This window comes from Vicugna pacos, chromosome 16, assembly GCF_048564905.1.
Source record: "Vicugna pacos chromosome 16, VicPac4, whole genome shotgun sequence".
NCBI lineage: Eukaryota > Metazoa > Chordata > Mammalia > Artiodactyla > Camelidae > Vicugna > Vicugna pacos.
In genome coordinates, this window is record NC_133002.1 from 11,709,110 (window position 1) to 11,736,553 (window position 27,444).

The 27,444-nt window shown below is 45.8% G+C and overlaps 2 protein-coding genes and 6 non-coding genes across 15 annotated transcripts; 3 read left to right on the forward strand and 5 right to left on the reverse strand.

Moving 5' to 3' along the window:
• Window positions 1-392: 392 nt before the first annotated feature.
• Window positions 393-464, reverse strand: TRNAG-UCC (transfer RNA glycine (anticodon UCC)). The gene has a single exon. It is a non-coding gene; the product is annotated as a tRNA-Gly (tRNA).
• A 630-nt stretch (window positions 465-1,094) lies between these two features.
• Window positions 1,095-1,166, forward strand: TRNAW-CCA (transfer RNA tryptophan (anticodon CCA)). Its single transcript has one exon. It is a non-coding gene; the product is annotated as a tRNA-Trp (tRNA).
• A 3,122-nt stretch (window positions 1,167-4,288) lies between these two features.
• AURKB (aurora kinase B) lies at window positions 4,289-14,850 on the forward strand. 8 transcript variants are annotated; one of them, XM_072940664.1, is made up of 9 exons: window positions 4,289-4,313; window positions 10,624-10,695; window positions 12,227-12,329; window positions 12,438-12,492; window positions 12,738-12,929; window positions 13,226-13,373; window positions 13,473-13,621; window positions 14,189-14,363; window positions 14,537-14,850. In XM_072940664.1, exons 1-9 carry the CDS (start codon window positions 4,311-4,313, stop codon window positions 14,708-14,710), a joined length of 1,071 nt encoding a protein of 356 aa, XP_072796765.1. In that variant the 5' UTR covers window positions 4,289-4,310; the 3' UTR covers window positions 14,711-14,850. The 8 variants fall into 8 exon arrangements, with proteins under 8 accessions (XP_072796765.1, XP_072796766.1, XP_072796770.1 ...); XM_072940665.1 differs by having other exon boundaries at window positions 13,226-13,364; XM_072940666.1 differs by lacking the exon at window positions 4,289-4,313 and adding an exon at window positions 10,224-10,314.
• A 7,665-nt stretch (window positions 14,851-22,515) lies between these two features.
• On the forward strand, window positions 22,516-24,476 carry BORCS6 (BLOC-1 related complex subunit 6). Its single transcript, XM_006217783.4, has one exon. It carries the CDS (start codon window positions 22,706-22,708, stop codon window positions 23,768-23,770), a length of 1,065 nt encoding a protein of 354 aa, XP_006217845.1. The 5' UTR covers window positions 22,516-22,705; the 3' UTR covers window positions 23,771-24,476.
• A 681-nt stretch (window positions 24,477-25,157) lies between these two features.
• TRNAI-AAU (transfer RNA isoleucine (anticodon AAU)) lies at window positions 25,158-25,231 on the reverse strand. Its single transcript has one exon. It is a non-coding gene; the product is annotated as a tRNA-Ile (tRNA).
• A 383-nt stretch (window positions 25,232-25,614) lies between these two features.
• Window positions 25,615-25,688, reverse strand: TRNAT-AGU (transfer RNA threonine (anticodon AGU)). Its single transcript has one exon. It is a non-coding gene; the product is annotated as a tRNA-Thr (tRNA).
• A 249-nt stretch (window positions 25,689-25,937) lies between these two features.
• Window positions 25,938-26,019, reverse strand: TRNAS-GCU (transfer RNA serine (anticodon GCU)). The gene has a single exon. It is a non-coding gene; the product is annotated as a tRNA-Ser (tRNA).
• A 441-nt stretch (window positions 26,020-26,460) lies between these two features.
• Window positions 26,461-26,532, reverse strand: TRNAW-CCA (transfer RNA tryptophan (anticodon CCA)). Its single transcript has one exon. It is a non-coding gene; the product is annotated as a tRNA-Trp (tRNA).
• Window positions 26,533-27,444: the final 912 nt, after the last annotated feature.

A 27,444-nucleotide genomic window follows, 5' to 3' on the forward strand; every position in this document is an offset into this window, starting at 1 on the left:
TTTAAATATGTGGCTAAATTAGCCATTTTTCTCTCTACTCAAAGGATGTTTAGCCGTTATTCTCAGCTTTCGGTATGCTTATTAGATGATTTCATTGATGATCATTTAAAAAACACAGGTGGGCAAACATAAAACTGTCACCCGCGTAATCCCTCCTCCAGACAACCTCCTGCACGGTGCTCTTTCCCTGACATAAATGCGCGTTTCCAATGCCAGCTTGAGATTGCGCAAATCCACGTCCATGTGTGTGTATTCGTCCGTGTGTGTATTGGCATGGCGAAACCCGAGGACTGAGAGGAGCGTGAGTGGGGTCCCAGAAAAGCGGTCCCTTACTCATCTTTAAAGGATAATGCGGCTAGGGTAGGTAAACGCCTGACAAAAAAATTAAAGTTTGCGTTGGCCGGGAATCGAACCCGGGTCAACTGCTTGGAAGGCAGCTATGCTCACCACTATACCACCAACGCCTCGTAGGAGGCTGTTTTTCCATAGTTATCTAAGAAGTAGGACAACAAGACCGTGGCTTTAGTGACGTAATTCTGGAACTGCACCAGAGCCCAGGCGAAGGACAGATACAAGCGACGCCAAAATAACGACTTGCGGTTTTCGAGGCACGCACATGTGAACGGCGCTTGGCTCCCGGCACCGCCAGTGCGCTCCAGTCGCCCTGCGAGAGGCTGATTATACACTGCCTACAGATAAAGTAACCAAGGTCAGAGAAGCTAAATAAAGGGGTTTTCTGAGTCACTGGAAGACCGAAATTAAATCTAAAGATTTATCTAGGGCTGCAGATGTGCATCGACACTGTGATAGCTTTATTAACCCCACAAATAAATCCCCCAAATGTGAAATCATTTCTGTTGAGTGGGCTCAAAGTTTCCCGAGGTCCAAGAATTGGGCTCCAAAACAAGTGAGCCTAAACACAGTTTGTCCAGAGGAGGATGGTTAATTCCTCAGTGAGCGCGCGTCTTGCCCCCTGGCGACTCAAAGAATCTCTGTGACAAAAACCCTAGGGGCGGGGCCTGAGAACAAAACTCCACCCCTTATTGCTGACGATGTATCTGTTCACGGGATCCGTCAAACTGCGGCTTCGTGAAGGCCTCGTGGCGCAACGGTAGCGCGTCTGACTCCAGATCAGAAGGTTGCGTGTTCAAATCACGTCGGGGTCAAGTGCAGTTACACATTTTGGACAGTTGTGCAGAGCGACTTTTTTGGGAAACAGAAAAAAGAACTTCGTATTATTAAAAAAAATACAAACCTGAGTGTTTCTGTGATTTTTTTTCCCTAAAGTATCTTACTTTTCTCCCAAAATAAAAATTTTGAAACTTCTATTTTCACCTTAACTGTTTCCGTCAAACCAATTAATTAAATTGTAGTATCTTTAATCTCACAGATATTTTAGGTATCCTGACACAGAAATTGTTCGTAAACAATCACCAACTCTTGTTCAGAAAATGTATTTTGGAGCAATAAATGTTCTTTATTGGAAAAAATGCAGCAATAATCAGTAATTTTAAAGTAATACTGGTAATTTATAATCCTTCTCCACTGTTTTAATTTTTGGCCATTTAACTTCTACTTGCCAGTGGTTTCCATAATCTTGTACTCCATTATTTTCACTTACAATAGTAATAGGAAATATGATTCTACAGTCTTTAGAATTATAATTTTAATGACCATCTGAATTTGAGAATAATGCTGTTACAGTTCTTCTACAGTTAGACATTTTGATTGTCTGGTTATCTGTACACTTTTTCTTATTATTTAAAATGTCACCATGAGTAAGATTGCATGTGTGTATTTATTTATTTATTTGTTTTTGCCTCCACTGAGTATGGTCTATGACATAGATTCTAAAAAGTCCAGTTCTGGGGTTAAAGGCTCTGCTTAGCTATACAGTTAACTGTACTGCTGTCCAAAAGGCTGTTGCTTTTCCAACTAGATTTTTTTTTATTATTTTGTTTTCTCTCTCTTTTAAAAAAATCAATTATGTTTCCATTATTGTATTTTTATATTCAGAATTTCGGTCCAAAAAAGTTTTTATGGTTTTAATCATCTCTGTTGACTGAAAAAAAAATGCACAACCTAGAAGTTGAGAATTATGTTTTATTCAGCATATGTTCTGAGGACTTAAGCTAGGGAGGCAGCCTCTCAGATAGTTCTTTTTTTGTTTGTTTTTGGGTTTTATATACATATATTATTATATATATTATATATATATTTAATTGAAGTATAATCAGTTTACAAGGTTGTGTCAAATTCTAGTATACAGCACAATGCTTCAGTCATATGGGAACTACATATATTTGTTTTCATATTCTTTTTCACTGTAAGTTCCTACAAGATATTGAATATAGTTCCCTATGCTATACAGTGTGAACTTGTTTATCTATTTTATACATATTAGTTCGTATCTGCAAATCTCAAACTTCCAATTTATCCCTTCCCAGCCACTTCCCCCCCGTAACTGTAAGTTTGTTTTCCATGCCTATGAGTCTGTTTCTGTTTTGTAAATAAGTTCGTTTGTCTTTTTTTTTTTTTTTTATGATTCCCGTGTAAGTGATATCATATGGCATTTTTCTTTCTCTTTCTGGCTTACTTCACTAAGAATGAACTTGTATCTTTTTGAATTAAGGTTCCCTCTGGATATATGCCCAGGAGTGGGATTGCTGGAACATATGGTAAGTCTATTTTTAGTTTTTTGAGGACTCTCCATACTGTTTTCCATAACAGCTGCACAAAAATCACATTTCCACCAGCGGTGTAGGAGGGTTTCCTTTTCTCCACACCCTCCCCAGCATTTATCGTTCGTGGACTTTTTAGTGATGACCATTCTGACAGGTGCGAGGTGGTACTTCATTGTAGTTTCGATGTGCATTTCTCTGATAATTAGCGATATTGAGCATTTTTTCATGTGTCTATTGGCGATGTGTATGTCTTCATTGGAGAATTGCTTGTTTAGATCTTCTGCCCATTTTTGGATTGGGTCTTTTTTTTTAATTACTATTAAGTTGTATAAGCTGTTTATATATTCTGGAAATTAAGCCTTTGTTAGTCTTATCTTTTGCAAATATTTTCTCTAATTCGGTACTCTCAGCTCTGAAGAGGTAAGGGAAGAGCCAGGATGAACAGGAGTTTTGCAACAAAAATCAGGTAGCTGGAACATCAAAAGATTACTGCTTATTAAAAAAAGAGAGAGATATCTAAAGTTAATGAATTTTTCTATGTATAGGAAGATATAAGAGTCTGGGCTCAGTGAAATCATTCCTTTGACACGCGTGTTAACCCTCTAGGGCCAGTTTCCTGGCCTTTTCCATCCTGGTTCCCCTTAGGGTGAACAGTGGGGGCAGCTGCAGTGGCTGATAGCTTGATGGACTCAACATCCTTTGTTTACTGATATGGCAGGCGATGTTCTTCATCCACATCTCCATGAAGTAGAACACAACGGTATCAAATACAAATATTTTGTATTTAATTTTTGTTAAATACAAATATTCTCCAAATTTCCCTGCAGTCACTATAAGCCCAGAGCCATGTGCATTTTTGCTGCTTCTAGTATATTGAAAAAGAAAGAAAGAGAGAGAAAGAAAGGAAGGAAGGAAGGAAGGAAGAAAAAGAAATCCAAGCCTTCCACTCCACAAACCTTGTCTCCCCCAGTGGGGAATTTCTTCCTTGACATCTCTTTCTGTAACTAACAGTGCCTTTGTTAGTGTAGTAGGCTTAGGTGGCAGGAGAGGAATTTGGGCCGTCTTGCCACCATGCACAAAGCAGACACCCACCCAGGCTGAAATTTATTCCTCACGCTCACCTCTACTCACTCCAGCCTGTCCTGCCTTCTGCCAAAGTGGTCACTGTGTCACGTATGCCAAGATGGAGGCAGACAATCAGCCAGCCTTTGCTGCAGAAGCCAAGTGTTTTTGATTCAAGAACTGCTGAGGACTTGGCAAAGTGACAGTCCAAGAGCTCTGGCAGCCTAAGGGGAAAGGCGGGTGAGGTTGGCAGTGGGACCCCCTGGTGCCCATCCAAACCAGGGCACCTTAAGGAGATACAAAACGGTCGTTTCTAAAATTCTTTCCTCTAGGTTTATTAGCGGACATTAGTTTACAAAGGAAATCTTACTCTCATGCACTGAGGCTAGGTGACTTATTAGTCATAATAATAGTTAGCATTAAGATGTCACTGTGAGCCAGGCGCCGCGCTGAGGGCTTTAGCGACCTTAGTTCATTTATTCCGACAGCACCCCCGCAAAGCAATGTAAGGAAGCCCGTCTGTCTTCGAGCTGACATGCGGAAGGATATTTCCAAGCAACACAGATGGCAAGTGGCATGGCCCAGAGGCAAACCTGTAACCCCCGAGCCCATGGTCTTTTTCCTACATCCCGTTACACGGAGCTTCCTAAAAGGCCACTCACTGATTGACTAGGCAAGGTTGGTGGCCCTGGAGAGGAAAGGATGGCTGTAAAGTATGGTTTCTGGTCCAGAGAGCTCTGGGCACGTTAAGGTTGGAATACTGCTAGTCCACAGACCAAATCCAGCACACACACTTGTTTGGTGATTTATTTGACAACATTCACAACTCAGCAAATTTCACACGTGTATCTAGATTTTCTCGCTGCTCTTTAAAAATGGGAAGTTTGTCCATATTTAGGCTTCACTTTTACAGAGTAAAAATCAAGTAGAACTGAGTGTTGCCTGGCACATTCAGCCATGTCCTCGCCCTTTGCCGCACTCCCCACCCACCACTCCCTAACACTGAAGCATGCTTAGTAGAAAAGGTCTGGATTTGCGATAGAGACAGCATAGTAAATTCCCGCTCTGGCCCTTTTTGCTTCAAATACATAGCACTGACATATAAAGTTTAAAAATAGTGAATGAAAGGGCCATCAACCAGGCTTAGAAACAAATCATTCAGTACCACAAATGCAAAGCCGGGAACGGGTCTGTGCAGGGTTCAGGGCTGCAAGCGGGCAACACCAGTGGGGTGTTAAGGTCCTACTGGGAAACAGGGACTGATTAGGCACAGGGAGCTGGAGCCAGAGCTGCAGAGACATCCTGTATCAAAAAAAAAAAAAAAAAAAAAAAAAGGAACTGTAAAATCTGCCAGCTCCCTGCCTGGAGCTCCAGACCCAAAAAGGGCAGAAGGACTCAGATGTAGCCTCAAGGCCAGAAACAGAACCCACTTGCCCTCAGTGACTTCCTTTGAGATACTCCCAATATCGTAGTGGGGCGGGAACTCCGAAAGACTGTGGTGAGACCTGATTCTTAACTGGGTGCAAGGAGGCAAGGTAACAGCTATGGTCTAACTGTAGGTCAGGGAGGGGTGAATACAAAGCAAGAGAGAGAAAACAAAATAAGAACAAAAAGATCTCTCATCCAAGCTGACGTTACAAACCCAAATCCTAAAACATATGAAGAAATGTCATGATTAGAGCACAATCATGGGGACAAGGGCTCACTCTAGATGAAAAGAAGTTTATGGAGCTGTCTGACAAAGAACTTAGAGTAGGTGTGATTAGGATATGTAAAAAGATGAGTGAAGGAGTACTTTCACTTAAAAAAAAATCAAATCATGAAACAAAAGTGGAAATTAAATAAAATCGTATGGATAGACAAATGACCAATTGGAAATCTTACATATGAGTGGTAGATGTAATAATGTAAGTCTATCTTACATTAACTGGGCACACTCTGAGAGCAAATTGGCTATTTCAAAAATAGAATTCAAGACTTTACTCAAAACAGAGAACAGAGAAATTTGAAAAATATGAAAATGCAAGCCAAAAGCTGTGGAGGATTAAATTAGAAGCCCTGCTATACATCTAAAAGGAGCGTCAGAAAAAAAGGCAATGGGGAAATGATAGAGAAAGTGTATATATAGACTAATTCTTAAATTGTTATACTGAGGCTTCACCTGTGTGTCTTTTATTTCATTAAAAAAATCAGAAGCAAGTATAGCAAAACATGTTAACATTTGAATAACTGAATAATAGTTACACAAGTGCTGAAATGGTACATGAGAACCAGCCAGTGGTTGCTTCTGGGGATGGAAGTAGAAGACGAGGCAATTTGGGTTGGTAGAGAGACTTACTTTAAAAAAAAAAGTTGTATTTCCCCACTCCACCGTGACAGACTGACTTTTAACTAACCCATGTAAATGTTATCATGTTCATGTATGTTTAAAAATCCATACAGCCACAGAATGGGTAAGTCTCACAAACATAATGTTAAATAAGAAAAGTCAGACATCAAAGAATATATATCGTAAGATGCCATTTGCATAAAGTTCAAAACAGGCAGAACTGCTGTATAAGTTAGAAGTTGGGATAATGGTGACACTAGGGAAAGGGGTGACTTGAAAAGAAGGTTGGCGGATCCTCCTGGGGTGCCAGAAGTGGTCTGTTTCTTGATCTCAGTGCTGGTTACCCGGGGGATTCAGTTTGTGAATATTGATGCAGCTGTACATTTTCTGTACGTATACTTCAGTAAAATATTTTACCATGTGTCAGAAGTGTAGTGTAGGAGCTTGTTGTCCATTTACGTGTGGGGGGCCCTGTTTCTGCTGATCCAATTTGTGAGGATGCATACAGGGACCTGGACAGGGCCTCAGGCCTCAGTCACAGCGGCAGGGACTGTTGTGTATACCAAAGACAAACACTTGGGCTCTAATAGCCAAGAGCAAACCCCAGTGATGATGTTTGACCTAGGGATGCTCAAGGGGCATCTGGATGGAGGTAGGCAGCCAGGTCTTGACGCACCTACTTAGCTCAGCAGCATTGCCTCAGATTTACCTTAAGGAGGACAAGTGAGTGGGGAGACATGGGGAGTACTGGCTAGGCTCCTCTAACAAGTCCCTTCTGAGTCTGCTACTCCTCATTCCTGGAAGGGGTTTATTGGCTGATGATGAGAATCCATGCCTTGACATTTCTTTTGGGGGATATTCCATTATCAGAAGTAAAAGGACTGACATATGTGCTTCACAACCATCACAGTATCCCAGCCACCCTGCCTGACCTTGGAACACGATACATTCCGACCCTTCCCAGTCACTTGAAAATTCAGCTCTGGGAATAGAATAGTGACCATCGCCCCTCAAAGAGCCCTCTCAAAGTTCCTTGGCCAGTAGCCAGAATCACAACATGAACTAGGAGGCAAAAAGCAAAGCAAGTGGAAAGAAGAAAAGAGTCACACTCAGAGGAAACTGCTCCCCTGCCTCACTATAAACCTGGGAAATCCCTGCAGGTCAGTGGACGTTGAGAGAACAGAACACAGTTTTGGGTGGGACTGTTTTTGTTGCTGTGGGGGTGGATTGCTGGTACTCAGTGTGGTCCACAGAACTGGTGCCACTTCATGAATGGTTTCTTTCAGGTCTGGGATATGTGTAGAAGTTGAGAGTGAAGCATTTAAAAACTCTTACAGCATTTGTCAGATTACTTTTATAAATATTGATTGTAACAAAATAAGTAGGCTTGTAATTTTTATATTGTTTAGATTTCATTTTTCAAGGAATTAATTTCTACTGTATTTTTATAAATTATCAATCTGGGATAGATGGAAAATAACTGAGATGGGTTTTTCCCTACAGATCGTTTGAGAAGCATTGGGGTAAATAACAAAGATTTTGTTCACTAACTTTAGCAGGCAGCTGATATTTGCCTAGTTGCTAGAACAGATAGGTTTTGTTTTGCTTTGTTTTATGAATAATGCAAATCTTGGTTTTATGCTGGTCCATCAAATAATCCTGAAAGGCCAACTGTCTTCAGACATAATGTGCAAGTGAGAATTTAAAGACTCCAGAAGACAGAAATATCATATGTGAGCTATCAGGCATAGCCCTCCTGTGCACTACATCCCCTAAGAGTTTTCAGAATTTTCTGTCTTCCTTCACTAGGTTATGAGGAATAAAATATACTGCAAGTGATAGGATTTTTATAAAGCTCTTCATTGGCTAGTCACTCTATGCTAAATATTTTGGTAAAGGCACTGACATTGAAATGGGCTCCCTGATCTTGGGAGGTGGGGCTGGGCTGACCCTAAGTGAAAACAGTGTAAGGGGGGGGTACAGCTCAGTGGCAGAGTGTGAGCACAGCATGCATGAGGTCCTGTGTTCAATCCCCAGTACCTCTACTTAAAAAATAAATAACCCTAATTACCTCTCCCTACCCCCACCCCAAAACAGCCAGTCCAAGTCATGCAAAAAAAAAAAAAAAGTGTACCTCCAAAAGCAAAATGTTTTTTTTGTGATATGGCAGCAGGGTGGCCATGATTATCAAATCTCTGAAGATACTTCATGATGCACAGATCTCTGACTTTTTAAACTAATCAGGGCTCCCCAGCATGAAATTGTAAGCAACTGTAGCACACACCTATTTCTACCACCACAACCCCTTGCTGCTTTAACTGTAGCGGCTGGAAGTGATACTCACTTGGCCAGACTCTTTTGCAGTAGTCATGTGACACACACAGTTCTAGCCAAGGAGAAATTGGGAACTTTTTGAAAGGCTTCTACTTTTCCTGATAAAAGAGACAGAGACAATTGGCAGCCGTCTTGCAGTCATAAGAGAAATAAGAGAATCACAGAGAGGCTAAGCCAGACCTCTGAAATTGTTCAGGTCCTGAGCCAACTACTACTTTCTGATTTCTTGTTATGTAAGAGGAAACAGGTGTCAATTTTTTATGCCATTGTTAAATGAGTTTTCTGTTACTTAGAGGCAAAAGCATTATAAACTGATCTAGAAATCCATTAGGACTTATTTCATTTACATTTGGTTGAATCATATGAAGTTGATATTTTTGGTAGGTTAAAATGATTGACTATCAGTAGTTTTGCATCATTTAAGGTAAATAACTAAGAACCTTGTAGGGCTGTGGATGTCTGTCAGTTAGTATGCTTTTGACAGCAATTAACATAACTCTTGACTATGCATTAGGGAAGGAGACCTATTGGCTCATGTAAGGAATTGGCTGAAATAGGCATCTGGAGGTTCAACGTTGTCATCAAGTTCCCGGGTTCTTTCCAGACCTCTCTTTCGCCATCTGCAGTGTCAGCTTCATTCTCAGGGTGTCCCCTTCAGAAGCACCACCAACAACAATGCAGGCTGTTTGCTTCTTTGTCCAGTTCTAGAAGAGAAAAGCAGTTTCTGTCCAGCATTCTGAGCAAGAATCCTAAAATTCCTAGTAACTGGCCCACTTAGGTTACATGCTTATCCCTGAACCAGTGACCATGATCCCAGAATAAAAGGTGTTGACTGGTGTAAATCAGTCAGGGTCCACTCCTGGGCCTGGGATGGGGTCAGCTTCCCTCTCAGACCCACAAAACTCTAGTTGCTTTCAGGAAGTGGGAATCGCTGGAAGTATGGATGCTGCCTAGATAACCACAATGTCCAATACAACAGGTCTCCATCCAATTAGGGATTTGGGGTTGGCAGCAACAGATACCGACAACACAGAATGGGGAGACTGGTGGTTCCCTAAAGCCAAGTTAGGGTGTTATTATTAGAAGAAAGAGGAAGGGTGCTGGCCAGGCTGCACTAGTTATTTCATAGAAGGCCCCCAAATTTATTTATTTAACCCAACAATGAAATTTGGCTTCGGAAAGAGAAAAAAAGTGTGGCAAGGAAAAAAGTGAAAGTAGGTCCAAACAATTCGATCTTGGTCAGCGAGCCCGCAGAGAAAGGTCCTCTGGTGGAAAATTCCTACTCTGATTGTGAGAGAAACACTTTATAGAACAAAATAGTAATGACACAAAAATACACATGCAAACGGACGAACAATATAACAGAATAGAGAATTCAAAAATAGATTCAAGTAAAAAATAAAAATAAATAAGTAAGTAAATAAATAATAAAATTAAAAAAACAAACAAACGAAAGAAAAACCAAAAATAGATCCAAGTATCTATGGTGACTAATACATCAAGGGGAGCATTTAAATTCCGTTGGGAATGGTATAGTTTAACAAATGATGCTGGCATAAATGGCTCTCCATCTGGTAGAAAACAAAGTTAGACCTTAGTTCACATACAAGGATAAATTCCAGACATACTGAATATTTAAAAAAAAATTTTAAGGCGAATTTTGGGGGAATGAGGGTAACTTTCCTAAGCCGGAACCCAAGCGCACCGCGGCTCGCATTCCGCCTCTTCCATTGGGCCCCGCGGGCTACGTCATGGGACACCTAGCCAATGAGAATTGGGCATGGGCGGTGCGCTCAGCCAATGGGGCCAGGGCGGGAGATTTGAAAGGGCCCCGGCGGAGGTGCGGCCGGGCAGGTTCAGTTGTTTCCCAACGGCCAGGGAGGGTGACCGTGCCACGGGTTCCAGGTGAGCTGTTCTCCTTTCGCGGGCCTTACGCCGGGAGAAGGCAGGTGATCAGGCAGGTTGGGGGTCCGTTGGACGGGCCTTAGCGCACTCCGCGCTCCTGCTGGGCGCTCAAGGATGAAAAGGGGTCCTAGAAAGGGGTGGGGCCGGTAGCAGCGAGGCGAGCGCCAGGATGCGCCTAGAGGCGGCCAGCGTTTGGACCTGCTCCGTTTCACCAGCCCCAGGCAAACGCTTCCGGCTAGATCGGTCTGACCCCTCCCTCTCTCGCTCCCTTTTTTCTGCTTCTCACAGCTGTTTCTTTTCTCTGCCCAGTTCCCTTCCCTTTTCCCTCTAAGGATGGCCCAGAAGGAGAACACCTACCCCTGGCCCTACGGCCGGCAGACGGTAAGGGCTAGCCCACTTCCCCTCCCTGCATGGCGAGTTCCTGCTTGCAAATTTGAGGTCCTGCAGAGGGCGATCCTCCTAGCATTTTCTTCCCAGTTATGCGCCAACGTATGGGTCCCAAGAATTTTCTGGTGGAACCCAGTTTGGTCATTTGCAGCCACATTGTTGTCAAGTGCTGCCAACTTGAATTTGACCAGCCTGTGAAGACCTCTGCAGAGTTCAGGCTACTTGTCACAAACAAGTGAAATCTGGGGCTGAGCAAGCAGGATCTGGCCTTCAAGCCATGATTCTCAACACTTGTCCTGAAAAAATAGGCTAGGCAAGAAATAGAAATAGACTCTGGAAGGATTTAGATAAGTTTATAAGTTTAAAAGGTCCAACACGAGTCTAATTTAAGAATTTGGAATTTATTTTAATGACTGGTGTGAAGTAAGCATCTAAATAGCTTTATTTTCCAGGTGTCCCAATACCATTCATTGAAGGGTCTACCCTCTGATTTGAAATGCTACCTTTAATATATATATTAAATTCCCACATACATATGGATATATTTCTGGACTCTATTTTGTTCCACTTAGTTATTTGTAAATTTCGTACTGATATCACTGTTTGGGAACAGATCTGTAGGGGCACTGAGGTTCCTTCCTTGGCTAAAGGAAAAAGGAGGAGCCCTTCATGGGCTTTGCTCCCTGTTGGTGGGGCTTGGGTATCCTGGAGGGTCCGTCTGTCCCCTTGTCCACCAGCTCCCCACTGGTGAAGCTCTGAATGAGGCTGTCAATAGTGGAGGCTAGATGAGAAACCGTTGTCATGTCTGCATTGGTCACTCCCAAAAGAATGTCATATATATTACTCAGAAGCTGAAAGTCAGACGTGGTCCAGGGCCATCAGGGTAGCCCTCAGTGTCCCTAAAGCCAGTTGTTGCAAAGGGGTAAATACTGAGATCTACTGAACATTCAAGGCCCCAAGACTGGACTTTTTAGGGGACCGTGAGAACACCTCTGCGCCAAGACTCTTCTTTTTTTTTTTTTTTTTTTTTTTTTTTTGAGAGGGAAGTAATTAGGTTTATGTATTTATTTAGTGAAGGTACTGGGGATTGAACCCAGGATCTCATGCATGCTAGGCATGCACTCTACCACTGAGCTCTACCCTTCCCCAAGACTCTTTGAATTGTGGGTTTTCATTACCCCAGCCTCTGCTGCTCCCTGGGGTGGGGGAACTGGCTGAATGACTGGTGTTATGGGCAGGACTATGGGCCAGGGCCAAAGAGATGAGATATTAGATGTTGGTGTAAGTCCTTTGCTCCTCATCTTGGCCGACTTAGGTTGTTTATTAATAACTCACTTTATTATGGGGCTCTGAGCAGAGTCTTGGGGCTGAGTAGCAAAATTGTGGTCTCAGTGTTCCTCTTTGTACTAGGGATGGGTGGGTGGGTGGGAAGCTTTACAGCAAGTCCTGAAATGCTGCTTGCAGCGCATTCCAACCCGGTCACTGGGATAAAGGCACCTCAGAGTTCCCCCCTGCTCCTTCTCAGGCTCAGTCTTGCCTGAACACCCTGCCCCAGAGAGTCCTCCGGAAGGAGCCTGTCACCCCATCTGCACTTGTCCTCATGAGCCGCTCCAATGCCCAGCCCATAGGTAACTGGGAAAAGGGGGAGGGGATTGACCTGAAGGATCTAGGGTTTGGGGAGTGTGCAGGGATGAAAATGTCTAAGGATAGCCTCAACTTCCCTGTTCTTTCCTTAGGTGCCCCTGGCCAGAAGGTGATGGAGAACAACAGTGAGACCCCCAACATCTCAATGTAAGCACCCCAAGTCTTGGGATGGCAAGAGATGGAATGGGACAATGAACAGGTAGGAAATGGGGGAGGTAGAAGCTAAGGGTAGGAGGAGCAGGGATGCAGGCAAGAAAGCCTGATCCATCCATCCTCAACTCCCCTGGAAGAGAAACGGGGCTGAGGGCAGGATGGACTGAGGTGCAGGGAGAAGGCAAACACCTCAGGACCAAGGAACCTGTGCTCAGCTGCCCTCTCCTCACTCTAACCAGGCGTTCCTTCACAATTGATGACTTTGAGATTGGGCGTCCTCTGGGCAAAGGCAAGTTTGGAAATGTGTACTTGGCTCGGGAGAAGAAAAGCCGTTTCATCGTGGCGCTCAAGGTCCTCTTCAAGTCTCAGATAGAGAAGGAGGGCGTGGAGCACCAGCTTCGCAGGGAGATCGAAATCCAGGCCCATCTACAGTACGGATCGACGCCCTCTGAGCCAGAGTCCCCCTGCTGCCTCACCCCCAGCTCCTCTTCCAACCCCACCACATCCAGACTGTCTTCTCGGCAGCTGTGGCCACTTAGTCCCAATAAGCCCTCAATCCCCACCAGCTCCTTGACTGCAGAGATCCGCCTCTACTTCCTGCTTAGCACTGCCAGCCTCTTGTCCCCTGCCTGGCCCAAGCCTGACTCAGTTTGCCCCGTGGGACCTATCATCTTTCTCATGTCTTTATGCCAGTATGCAGCCGGATGCCCTCTCTGTCTTCTCTCAGGCATCCCAACATCTTGCGTCTCTACAACTATTTCTATGACCGGCGAAGGATTTACTTGATTCTGGAGTATGCACCTCGGGGGGAGCTCTACAAGGAACTGCAGAAAAGCCGCACTTTTGACGAGCAGCGAACAGCCACGGTCGGGGCGGTGGGCATCTGGGGTACTGGCGGGGGCTGGAGGCTGGGGGTATGGCTGCTTGCCCTGGAGGTCGGTCCTTGTCTGATTACTTGTCGTTGGCCCTCCCAGATCATGGAGGAGCTGGCAGATGCTCTGATATACTGCCATGGGAAGAAAGTGATTCACAGAGACATAAAGCCAGAGAATCTGCTCTTGGGGCTTCAGGGAGAACTGAAGATTGCCGACTTTGGCTGGTCTGTGCACGCGCCCTCCTTGAGGTATGGTGGGCTAGGAGGCCAGCCCTGGGTGCGAGGCTGGGGCATTCAAAATAAAACCACTCTAGATCTTGTTACCCAGAGACATTCGGGTTTGTCCTCATGCAAATACATAGACACAGCAATATCGTTACAAAAACAGGAGACTCAGTTTTGTTACCCAGATTTCTTACTTGACACATTGGGACCTTCTTGTCTTATATGCGATAAACCTTCCATATTATTTATAATGGCTTCATAACATCGCGTAGTAGAGATGTAACCTGATTTATATAAGTAGGACGTGCTTGATGGACATTCGAGACTTTTCCTTTAATTCTAAGGTTGAGCACTGCTCTCATAGCTGATTATTTTAAGATACGGCCCATGGTGTGGAAATGAAGAGGCAGTGTGTAAGCCCACCCCTGGGGCTTTAGAGTCTTCACCTGGCTCCTGCCCCAGAGGCCCTGTTGGAGCCTGGTTGGAACACGCCCCTGGTGCATCCTGGGGTCTCTGGGCTCCCTGTCAGGCTGCAGGGAAAGGAGAGACAGTCTGGATCTGGGATCCCTGCTCATTCACCTCCCCCGCCAGGAGGAAGACTATGTGTGGGACCCTGGACTACCTGCCCCCAGAGATGATTGAGGGGCGCACACACAATGAGAAGGTGGATCTGTGGTGCATCGGAGTACTCTGCTATGAGCTGCTCGTGGGAAACCCACCCTTCGAGAGTGCTTCACACAACGAGACATATCGGCGCATCGTCAAGGTGGGAGGCTGGCCCCGAGGGGTCTGGCGGGGGTTATGCTGCCTCAGAAGCCAGGCGTGGGGAGTGAGAAGAATAGTTGTGGGGCTCACATGACTCCAAGTAAAATGGGCAGTGAAGGAAAAATCAGCCAGGATGAGAGTAGTGGGATCCTTCCTTCTCCTTTTCTTCTGCAGGTGGACCTGAAGTTCCCCAGTTCCATGCCCACGGGAGCCCAGGACCTCATCTCCAAGCTTCTCAAGCATAACCCCTCAGAGCGGCTGCCGCTGGCCCAGGTCTCGGCCCACCCTTGGGTCCAGGCCCACTCTCGGAGGGTGCTGCCTCCCTCAGCCCCTCAGTCTGCCCCCTGAGTTGTCCTTGTCATGTCCTCAGGTGTGTCTGTGTTTGTATGTCTGTGTACATGTAGTTAGAAGGAGGGGTTGCCGGCCTGTTCCCGTATCTGTCTCCTACCTCTTCTTTATTTAATAAAAGCTGAAGCTTTTTGTACTGAGTGGAGATGTTTACAGGTAGAGACTGCCTTGGAGGAAGCCGTCACCTGTGAGGAGGAGGCTGGGGAGATGCCTGTGCTCGGTGCGGGGATGAGCACTGCATCACTGCCCCAGGAGCACCACCCCCCTCAGCTCCGACACCCCCCTCCCCGGTCAGCTCCGAGCCACCACAACCCCACATCCTTTCTTTCCCAGGCCTGGGGGTGCTGGGGACCCCGACTTCACTCTGCTACACCTGCACACCAGCCATCTCTGCCTGCCTTTTCTTGCTTCTTGCTCTCAATTTTCTGACCTCTGGTCTCTCCTGGTTCAGTCCTGCTGACCCAGGAGCAACTGAACATTGCTGTACCCCGAAGTTGTCTTTTTTTGTTTGCTTTTCTGCTCTGGTGAGGATCTAGCACAAGAGGGACTAGAAGCAGTACTAATGGTGTCTTGTTCATGACCTATGGTTTCACTGCTAAGTATGATGCCGTAGGTTTTTGTTAGATGTCCTTTATCAGGTTAAGGAAGGCGTCATCTCTTCCTAGTTGGCTAAGAGTTTGGGTTTTTTGGTATCATGAATAGTGTTGACTTTCATCTACTGCATTTTCAGCCTCTGTTGGTTGTTTGCCCTTTTAAGCAATGGGTGAAAAACATCAGTAACTTTTCTTGTTTTTATTTTATCTCAGTTACACATGCAGTATTCAGTTCCTAGGGCTGCCGTAACAAATCACCACAAACTGTGTGGTTTAAAATAACAGAAATTTATTCTCTGATAGTTCTAGATGCCAGAGGTCCAAAATCAAAGTGTCCACAGTGCCGTGCTCCCACGGAAGGCTCTAGAGAAAAATCCTCCCTTGCCTCTTCTCATTTCTGGTGATTCTGGACACTTCTTGGCCTGTGGCTGTGGCTGCCTCACTCCAATCTCTGCTTCTGTCTTCACACACCCCCTCTTCTCTCCTCTGTGTCTTACAAGAATACTAGGCATTTGATTTAAGGCTCACCTGGATAATCCAGGATCACCTTGTCTCATGATCCTTAATTACATCTGCAAAGACCCTTTTTCTAAAAAAAGTCACATTCATGGTTTCAGGAGTTAAGATGTAGACATACCTTTTTTGTGCCTACTATGCAACCCCCACTACACATGCCCATAAAGTAACTGAATAGTGTTATAAGGTTTTTTTTTAAAGTATAGTTGATTTATAATGCTGCATTAGTCTCTGCTGTACAGAACAGTGATTCAGTTATACACACACACACATTTCTATTCTTTTTCCTATTCTTTTTCATTATAGGTTACTACAAGATTTTAGATATAGTTCCCTGTGATATACGGTAGGGTCTTGTTTATCTATTTTATACCTAGTAGTTTGTATCTGCAAAAGCCAAACTTCCAATTTGTCCCTCCCCACCTTTTCCCCCTCCAGTAACCATAAGATTGTTTTCTATGTCTGAGTCTGTTTCTGTTTTGTAAATAAGTTCATTTGTGTCATTTTTTAGATTCCACATATAAGTGATATTATATGGTATTTGTCTTTCTCTTTCTGGTATATTTTACTTAGTATGATAATCTCTAAGTCCATCCATGTTGCTACAAATGGCATCTCATTCTTTTTATGGCTGAGTAGTATTCCACTGTATAAATATACCACGACTTCTTTATCCAACCATCTGTCAATGAACATTTAGGTTGCTTCCATGTCTTGGCTATTGTAAATAGTGCTTTTATGAACATTGGGGTGCATGTCTTTTCAAATTAGAGTTTTCTCTGGATATATGTGTGTGTGTATGTGTGTGTGTGTGTGCGAGTGTATATATCTCCAGAGTTTTCTCTGGATATGTGTGTGTGTGTGTATATTATATATTTCTCTGGATATGTGTGTGTGTGTGTATATATATATATATAAAACAAAACAGCCTATCCATTTCTCTCTTCTGAGAGACGGTGTGTTCCAAATCTTTTCACTATTGTTTTGTTTTTGGTATCTTCCATGTATTTCCAAATCACGTGCTTCTGTTGCTCTCTTTACGTGTCAACTGCCCCCCATTCCCAAATGCCAAGTGGAAGAAGGTCCTGGTCCCATCAGAGCTGGCCCCTTCAAGTATGCCCTGGACTCAGTCCTCCAGCCATTCAACAAGTTCATTCTAACAATTGTTCCTTTTCTCTTGTCAGTTATTAATATGTCCCTTTTTTGCTGGACCAGTCTCATCACCATACAAAAATCTAGTATCTTGAACCCCTCACCCATCTCCTGCTATCTCTCCTATTAACTTCTTTGCTCCCCTCACAGCAAAATTTCTCAAGCATATTGTCTACACCTACTGTCTACACTGACTTCCTCTCCTCTCATTCACTGTGGCCTGTGCCCGCAGCAGCCAAACCTCCTCTAGCCAAATCCAATGAGCCCTTCTCTGACCCCGCCTCCCAAACACACTTAACACAAGGGACTTTTCTCTTCTAGAAACACCCATCTCCCTGCCTGCCACCTCTGGGTACTACACTATCTTCATTTTTCTACTGGACCAGCTACGTTTCTTAAGCTGGGCCCCGCTTTGAGACCTGATGGTGGACCCCAAGTGGTTCTGTGCTGGATTCTCTCTTGCCTCTACACTCTTTGGTCTCTTTCCATCCCATGGCTTTAAACACAACTTCCACATTCATATCTCTCACCTCAACATCGCCACCAAGCCCGAGACTCATTCTTGCAATCTCTACTTCATGTGTCTATAAGGCTTCTCAAAGCTAACACCTAAAACAGTATTCTCCATTCACCACCTCCACCCCCCACAAAAACATATTCTTCATCTCAGTCAATAGTACCATCAATCACCCAGCTGCTGAAGCCAAAAACCTGGGAATCATCACTGGTTTCTCCCATTTCTCCTCGGCCAACCCCATCCTTCCTACTGCCTGTCAGACCCACTGAGTCTCAGCCCCCTCCTACCTTAACACACAGCACCTTCACTCTTATGTTAGTTCAGGGCACCATCCTTTCTGGCCTGGACAACGGCAATAGCCTCCTAATTGCTCTCCCCACATCTTCATGGCCCCTACAGTCCCTCCTGCACATAGCAGAAGATAGAGCATGTCATTCCCCTGTTCAAAACCCTCCTTTGGTTCTCAAGCACACTTAGAATAAAACCCAAACTCCTGACCATGGCAAGGTCCACTGCTGGTGTCAACCCTGGCTACGCATCAAAATCACCAGGAGGGCTTAAAGAGATCAAGGGAGACAGTATAGCTCAGTGGCAGAGTGTGTGTTTAGTGTGCACGTGGTCCTGGGTTCACTCCCTAGTACCTCCATTTAAAACAATAAGTAGAAAGAAATCAGGACTCCCAGACCTCACCCGAAGAAATTCAGATTTAATTGGCCTGGCTGAAACCTCGGATCTTCTCCTTCCATCACTCAAGCCCTCTCCTCTGTTTCTTGAATATGCCAACTTTGTTTCTACCTCAGGGACTTTGCACTTGCTCTTCCTGTCTAGAATGCCACTCCCCAGCCTATTTTCAGTAATGGGAAGCCAGTGATCTGTGATCAGACCTTTGTTAGTGACCTGTGCTGGTCCTCTCAGAGACTTTTCTAAGAGGCATTATCTCACAAAAAATTCCGAGTATCCACATGAAGAGCCACCCCCTTAATGTAATATTAAAATAGCTGACTGCGACATTCATTCACTTTGGGTACTTGATCACCTCACCTTCCTACTGAAAAGATAATGACAGAAAAGAGGATAAATGAAAAGCTACCTTTCTTCCCAGGGGGATCTGGTTGTGTCCTGACAGGCTGGCAGATAATCCTCTCTCGAAAGGCCATCTGCATTCCGTGGAGTGATGTGGGCACTGATGAGACGGGCTGGTGACCTGCCCCTCTCCCCATCATGGCATTGCAGGGTGGGGAGGGCTCTATGGAGGAATGAGCGTACATTGTCGGTCAGCACACCTAAGTTCTAGTTCATTCTCCACAGTTTACTAGCCACGTGACCTTGGCCAAATTGTTTTAATTTTTAATGAGCCTTTAAGACGGAAATAAAAATCCTTCCTGACCTATGACATGGTCTATTCCCACATGCAGTAAAGTACATGGGTATAAATAGCATTTTAAAATATAGTCTCATTCTAGGAAGGATTTAAAGTAGTTTACAAGATATGTAAAATAGAAAGTGACATACAAGTGGGCATACATCCCCCAAAGAACATATATAGACAGCAAATAAACATGAAAAGACGTTCAACATCATTATTTTATTAGGGAATGCAAATGGAAACCATGATGAGGTATTACTACACACTTATTAGAATGGCTTTAAAAAAAAACATACAGGACCTAAAAGGGTTTTCCAAAGGAATGGAAAATGAAATTTTTAACAAGAAGACCAATTCTCACACATCACCTGTCCTCAAGCAAGCAGCTTTTGAAATTTGGGATAGGTTGAATGGAGAGAGGGTGGGGCAGCCCTTTGGAGAAAGCCACATTCTCCCAAGGCCTCTATATCTATTGAGCTCTGCAGTGTTACAAACCCTTTCTGGTTTGTCTGTGGCATGATTCTTTTATAATAGAAGTTTTATATTTTGTGTACCTCACTGGTGCTGTGAATGAACGAGTTTAATAGTTGGAAGAGCTATTCTAGTTTCACAGATTGTCTCCTAATGATGTGGTTTGAAACAGAACTGGGTGATCATGATCTGCTGACCTCTAATACCACAGTGAAATCAGTTCAACTCTTCCTGAGATAACTGAATGTGTGGCAGCCATTTTGTGCTCATGAGGAGAGTGGAGGTGAAGACAAATCTGCAGACTGAGGGTAAAAGAGCATAAAGATAGAAAGAGCCTAGGTCCTTGATGATTTTGCTGAGCTGCTGAATTAACTAACCCTGGAGTCCTTGGCCATTTTTCTATTAATTGTGTCTTTTGCTAACTTACTTGTAAGATCAAGTGATATTAACAATTTGCCATTACACTATGCCAATATATTTATTTTTTCTGTAATTTGTCTTTTAACATGGTTTAGGGTGGTTTTTCTATGTTGAAGTGCTGAAGTTTTATGTTGCAAATCTACCTTTTATTTACTTATGGTATCTGATTTTGGTCTTTAAAAAACCTCCTTCACCTCAAGCTTTTTTTTTTCTAATTCACTGCTGTGTTCTTTCAGTATTTTTCCACTTTTTTATTTAAAGTTTTGATCAAAATTTTTTTTGTTGTGTTTGGCAAAAGGAATGAAGTAATCGGTTTTTGTTTTAATTTTTGTTTTAGTCCAAATAGTTCATCTCATACCATTTATAGAAATCAATTCAAAATGCCACCATTTTCTTTGCCATTTTCTTCATATACTAAATTCCCATGTATAGGAATTATACAATTTGCAACAAAAAATATGTGTATTCGTTGGGTAGCAGGGAAAACATGGGCCTTTGACAAGACACTTGTCCCTAGTTGCAGGAAGAGTGAGCCCTTCAACAGCACATAAATGAGTGAACATGGCTGTATCCCAGCAAAACTTTATGGACTTTGAAATTTGAATTTCTTATAAAATTATATGAATTTTCATATTCTCTAGGTTATTTTTCAACCACTAAAAAAATGTAAAAAAAGATCCTTAGCTCACAGGCCGTAAAAAAACAGGGGGAGCTGGATTTGGCCCATGGGCCATATTTTGCTGACCCCTAATGTAGTGGACACTGTGGTCACCGCCCCTCCTCCCTTTCCCATTTTGTTGCAGCTACTTGAGTTTGGAGGGAATTGCTCCAGGAGGAGCATAAGTTTTTAAACCTGATCAGTCCATTCTCATCACCTTGCCAGAGTGATTGCTTCCAGATACCCAGTCCTAAGTCAATCAGACATATCACCCCGGCGGAAGTGACTAGATTGGGCATGTGAACCAGTTTAACCCAATATGAAGGAGGATTAACTGGGGATCTTGGGAAAGATGCATCTTTGTTATTCTGTGAGGTCTAATGCAAGCTACTCTTTCCTCCCCTTCTGGAAAGTGTGGGAGTATATCATCCAGGGTTTGTGGTTTCATGAGGGTGGGGTCCTCATGATGGGATTAGTGTCATTAGAAAAGGCCTGAGATCTAGCTCTCTCCCCACTGTATGAGGAAACATCAAGAAGGTGGCTAGCCAGGAAGAGGGACCTCACTAGGAGCTGAATCAGCTGGCACCTTGGACTTCCAGCTCCCAGAACTGGGAGGGAAAAAATGTCTGGTGTATAAGACACTCAATTTATGGTATTTTGTTATAGCAGCCCAAGCAGACTACTATAATCCCCAAAGAATGACAAATAACAGCCATTTTGCCACCATGAGGAAGCCCACTTGGAAAACCACAGAAAGAAATCAGGCCCTTCATGATAGCCTTAGGGTACTAAATGCAGGCTTCTCTGATGTCTTAAGACCGTTATTGCATGACATAATAAATTCCTCTTGGGTTTTCTGTTTGCTTTTGTTAATTCAACTTGTTTCTGTCACTTGCTGAATAAAGAGCTTCCATCTGCCGAGGGGTAAAAGGAAGACAAGGGGCATCAGTCCCAGAGACTGGGGAGAAGTTTAGATTAGACCATTGGCCTCACGGTGTATTAGACAGGGTTCTGGGTGCAAGTGACAGAAACACAGCTTGAATGAGTTCAAGTCAAAAAGGGGAAATTAATGGCTTGGGGTCATTTACTTAATAAATATTTATTGAGCACCTACTGTATGCTAGGCAGTGTTCTAAGCGCTGGGGCTACAGATAAGAACAAAACAGACAAAAAGCATTACCTTCATGGAGCTGACATGGGCAAGTAAGCAAAATACATAGTATGTCAGATGGTGGTAAGTGTTATGGAGAAAAGGTAGGGAAGGAAAATGGGGAATTGCTGGAGAAAGTGGTTGCAATTTTAAACAGATTGTAAGGGGAGGCCTCACTGAAAAGATAACATTTGAATAAGGACCTGAGTAGAGAAGGGAAGGAGGAATATCAAAGTTGAAATTTTTTCTTGGTAGACCCAGCCTCAAAGAAGAGAGGGGCAGGGAGGAGGGGGTGTTGCAAGAGCAAGCGTAAATCTGTGAGGCAAGAGCATGTCTGTCTTGTCAGAGGAACAGTGAGGAGGCCAGTGTGGCTGCAGCAGGACCAGTGAGGTGAAGAGAAAGAAGAGATGAGATCAGAATGGTACCACAGCTCTAACCTAAAGGGCCATTCATTTATTGACTATTTTACCTAGTGGCAAAATCACACACCATCCTCCAGGGGAGAGATTCAAACCTGGAGAGGTCAGGAGACAGAGAACAGAGTGGCAAACGGACGGGAAAGCCTGTAATTGCTCTCCACTGTGCGTCGCTCTGGGCAGTTCATCGGCTAGGTCTTTTAGCCGAGGACGATGGAATGACCATTCATGCTCTGCTGAGAATTCTGGTTTCATCTTTCCTGACCAGCTAGATGCGATTCCATCCCGACGGTCCAGGGAGGATATACTACTTATATGCCAGGAATCTCGCTTAGGAACCCCGGATTTGGTCCCACTAGAAGCGTTTGCTAAGCAACAATTGTGGGCGTGACAATTGTGGGCGGAAAGAGCCTGAGCCCCGCCCCCAGAGGACTTAGGCATTACAGGCTCTTCATCTTTAAGATCTACCCCCACAACTTTTTAAAAGGGCGGGGCGACGAGCGCCGCTGTCTCTCCTTCTCTCCACCCTGCTGGCGCTCACGTGTGTTTGGTTGTTCAATGACAGATCTTCTTCTGGGACTTCCTGGTCGCCGCAGCCAATCAAAGTGCTCTTCCCGTCCTGACCATTGTCAGCCCGCGGCCAATTGGCGCACCTCTACAACGCCCCTTAAAGGCGCAGCCAACGCTTCCCCAGCCGAGGCGAACCAATTCTTCGGTTCCTGCCCCCAACTGCAGTATGGAGTCGTCCCGGGGGCCGCCTGGGCCGGAGGCGGACTTTCTGGCTCCCGGGGAACCGCAAACCGTGATTTTCGACAGCGGGCCGGGCCGAACGCCCTCTGAAAAGCCCTCAGGCCTCGGGCTGTCCGGGGAGGAAGAGGCCGAGAACGTTGGGGGCTCAAGCCGCTACCCTAGGGCGTCCTCGAAGACTTCGAGCTGCAGCTTCGTCCACCGGCCGGAATGGGAGGCTCCAGAGGAAAAGCCGGGCCGCGGAGGGACGCCGTCTGGGGCGGGGAGCCGCCTTGGGGTGCTGGGTCCCGAGCACGACTCGCATGGATCTTCCCGGCGCAAGGACCCTGAACTGCCGGAGGACAAGCCTGTATCCGAGAGGGTCTGCTGTCGAGGGAGCCCTGGAGGCGGCGGGATGGAAGTTGAGCAGAAGGAAGACAACGAGGAAACGGCAGCAGCCGGCAGAACTGGCCGCTCGTTCTCCAGCCGCCTTCAGGACAGCCGCAGCCTGGACGGGCTGAGCGGGGCGTGCGGCGGCGGCACGGGGTCCGCAGGGGGTGCCGAGTCTGGAGCAGGCGGCGGGCGGCGCGCCACCATCTCCAGCCCCCTGGAGCTCGAGGGCACGGTGAGCCGCCATGGCGACCTCACCCACTTCGTCGCCAACAACCTGCAACTCAAGATCCGTCTGAGCGGCGCCCCTCAACCCCCGCCGCCTGCCCCTGTTCGGCCTTGTTCAGCGCCCGCACCCACTCCGGCCATCCCTCCCATCGACCCCGACGTACTGCGGGACCTGGAGCGGCTGAGTCGGGAGCTGGGCGGCAGGGTAGACCGACTGCTTCGCGGGCTAGGTGGCGCGGTGCAGGAGCTGACAGCGCTAAGCGTGGGCTGCATCCAGACCTACCGCGACGCCGTGGACTCCCTAGGCGAAGCTGTGGACATGAGTATCAAGGGCATGTACACCCTGCTGGCTCGCTGCGAGGAGCTGGAGCGGGCTCTGCAGCCGGTTCAGGGGCTGGCGCGCCAAGTCCGGGATATCCGACGCACCCTGGAGGTTTTGGAAGCCCTGTGCAAGTGACCAGGAGGTCAGGAGAGGCCTGGCAAGGCCAGGGACCAGCAGGATCCTAAGGAGCCCTAGTGGGACCTGCCCACTGAGGGGAGACCTAGATATTGGAGGCTCTTCTGGATGGATGCATTTAGCAGGCCTGCGACCACTCGCTGGGCCTTGTGCAGGTGTATATGGGCAAGTTCTAAAGGCTCTCCTGGTGGGAGGGAATGTTGATCTGCTTCTGTTTAGTTGGCCATCTGCAGCTACCTTGTTCTCCCAACTCTCTTCCCTAGTTAGAGCACCATCTCTGGGAACCCAGGGCTCTTGGTCTGGGCTTGGGAGACCTGACTGCTATATGTGATCAAGAAAGGAGAACAGAGGAGGCCCCAGCCCCCACTGTGGCTACCCTGACCTCCAGTGGTCACATCTCAGGTGACAGGGGCTATGGAAGCTTGAGTGGTCCTTGACCGCATACTATACAGACAAGGATGCATGCTTGTAGATGGTTAACCTCCTGCTTCTGCCCTCTGGCCCCCTACCATCCTACTTCCCCAGCCATAACCAGGGTGGAGCAAGAAGGAATGTATTGCATGGTAGAGGGGATGAGTTGGGAGGGGTCTCACTGCTCTCAGGGTTCAGATAGAATTGTTGCTGGTTTTGAAGCCCACCTGTTGTGGAGTGTTCTAATCAGTTTTGACTTTGAGTTTTTGTGGAATTAAAGTGCTGCTGCTGCTAAGGCTGAGGCTGTGTCTGTGTGGGGTTACAGGGACTGATGAGCCAAAGGAATGGGAATGAGGGTCGGTCTTTTTCGTGGAGTTCTCTTGAGGCCAGTGCTGGGAGTAGGGTGGGATTCCCAGGCTACATAGGGAAGGATATAGTTCCTGCCCCTAAGCGGCAGATCTGAGGGGAAATACAAGACACAGATATGGACTCAGAGATCCAGTAAAAGCAGAGTCGGAAGCAAGGTGCTCCAGAAGAGAAAGGGAAAGCGGTTCTTCTCAGTTCCTGAAGTGGACAGGCAGGGACTGGGAAAACTGGACATTTTGGCTCTAGAGGAAGACTGGAAACACTTCTTAGCTCCATTCCTGACCCCATTTCCCACACTCTGTTGATCAGTGCCATATGCATGGTCTGAGACAATCTTTGTTCCAATACCTGTGAGCCTTCTTGTTTACAAGGCACATAGGAAATTCTAGGAGCCCTGTGTATTAGTCAGGAGATTTAGAAAACAGAGGTCACGGAAAGAGATCCAGTTTCCTTACACTTTACTCCTCCCCCTCAACACACTAGCACTTTGGACTGAATTTAAACACGTTTCTCTTTAGGGTGGGAAAAGTTCTGGGATTGGTAATGCTGCTTCACGAGACTTACCGAGTAACAAGAAATAGTCAGTACAGTCTTAAAAGTGGTAAGTATCTGGCCCGTACGGGGATCGAACCCGCGACCTTGGCGTTATTAGCACCACGCTCTAACCAACTGAGCTAACCGGCCAGCTGACAATTTCTTTTTAATATGAGACTATGTAAAAGATATAATATTGATCAATGGTGATTATAGAAAAATTTAAAAATTGGTAAAACTATTTTGGGACAGGAAAACAGAATACGAAGATTGAATGAGCATTTCGGGAAGTAATAGCCAAGCCAAAATGTTGACAAGCACTACGGTGCTTGGCGGCAGGTCTAGGCGCAAACAGAGCGCAGGACTAACAACCTACACGTAGCGCTGACTCATACAACCGGAAATGGAAAACGCCACCTGATAGCACCCGGTAGATTCCCGAAAAGAGAGAAGGCATGGATCTGTAGAAAATCGTAGCCCAGAGATTCAACGTTACTTCCTCGCAGTGTGTTTGCAAAAGCAACCGACAACAGAGGCACCGCTGGGATTCGAACCCAGGATCTCCTGTTTACTAGACAGGCGCTTTAACCAACTAAGCCACGGCGCCTACCGCAGTCGCGTTTGCAAGTTATTTCCTTGACCAGGTCAGATTCATGTCAGAACGTGAATGCCAGGATCTCCTTCCCAATTAAGCTTTGGCTGTACTGGAAAACCGCGTAGAAGGGACGAAAACCGCAGCTGCTGTGAGCGAAAGTGAAGGGATGACACAGAAACTGAATCTGGCAGAGGGAAGGTAACAAGAGAAATTCATGTCTTTGGATTACAAAACGCAATAGAGGTCGTAGTATTCAGAAACCGACGAGGATGGGATTCGAACCCACGCGTGCAGAGCACAATGGATTAGCAGTCCATCGCCTTAACCACTCGGCCACCTCGTCCACGAGAAAGAACTCTAAAATCTTCTCTCTGGGGTCTGAACTCCTCTCAGAGTAAGCGTGAGCCCACCCACGTCGCGAAGGGAGCGCGTTTCGAGGGTTTCTGCCCAGCACCGCAAAGACGATTGAAAGGCTCTGGCTGCCGAGCGACCTTTTAACCTGCGCCAGCGCCCAAACCTCTCCCTCTGCGTTGAGCGATTCGGCACGTGCCTCAGTCTTCAGGAGCCCCGCTCTCCGTCCATATTTACGGTAACCCAGATCTATCGCAAAAACTACCGCGAGATCCTTGGGCTCCCCCAACGGGGCGGCTCGGGACTTCGCGCCAAGATTCCTTCCGTTCTGGCTCCTACGAGGTGCTTCTTCTCTGACCTGGACGTTGGGGCTTCAAAAGTTGAAAATGAGGAGAATAAATAAAAATACTCAACCCGTTAGAAAAGAGCCAGTTGACCCCGACGTGATTTGAACACGCAACCTTCTGATCTGGAGTCAGACGCGCTACCGTTGCGCCACGAGGTCAGCCGGCCGCAATACTGGACAGGTCTTCTCATGAAGACTGGACGGCCAGGCGGCGAAGCGCAAGAGCCGACGGCTTTCCTAAACCTCTAAAATCCCGCTTCGTGGCGCCTGTGCTGTCCCGCAGGCCTCGTGAGACCAGCAGGGCCCTCCGCACCCCGTCCCCTGTGTCCTGCCGACGACCAGGCCGCCCTGAACTACTTCCCTGGGGGACCCAGAGCTAACAACCCAGACCGGATGGACTTACGCAGAAACGGGTGGAAGAACTGACACCAGGCAAACGGAACAAGGTGGAGCCAAGCTAAAGCCCCCGCCACGTGGGGATGAGGGATTACCTCCTCCAGAGGTGCGTCTCCTCCCCGGCTGCACATTAAAGTTGCCTGCCGAGTCTTACAGATAGCTACACAGAAACCCCAGATTTGGATATAATGATTTAAAAGTCCGGAGTAAACAGATACACAATACTATATATAACATACACAACAAAGACCTAATGTATAGCACAGGAAACTATATTCAGTATCTTGTGATAACTTACAATGGAAAAGAATATATATGTGTATCTGAATCATTATGCTGTACACCTGACGCTAACACAACATTGTAAATCAACTATACTTCAATAAACAAACAAACAAACAAACAAATAAGTGGTCCAGGTCAGAACCCCAGCATTGGTAACTTCCTCACTTTTTACAATTCTAAGGAATAATTTACCTACAATGAAATGCACAGATCTTAAGTGTTTATTTTGGTGATTTCTGACAAATTCAACCCATAACCTTTCTTTGTAGAAGACATTTCCTTCACCCTAGAAGATTCTTTCATGTCCCTTCCCAAACCACTATTCTGATTTCTATCACCAAAAATATCAACATTTTGTAAAGCTCCCCAGGTGAGACAGCTGAGAACGTC

Bases quoted from the DNA above. Each gene is read 5' to 3' on its own strand.
- AURKB (XM_072940664.1), top strand. The intron at 12,330-12,437 runs GTAACTGGGAAA...TTCTTTCCTTAG, and splicing joins CTCCAATGCCCAGCCCATAG to GTGCCCCTGGCCAGAAGGTG. The intron at 12,493-12,737 runs GTAAGCACCCCA...CACTCTAACCAG, and splicing joins GAGACCCCCAACATCTCAAT to GCGTTCCTTCACAATTGATG.
- BORCS6 (XM_006217783.4), top strand. From the start codon at position 22,706: ATGGAGTCGTCCCGGGGGCCGCCTGGGCCGGAGGCGGACTTTCTGGCT.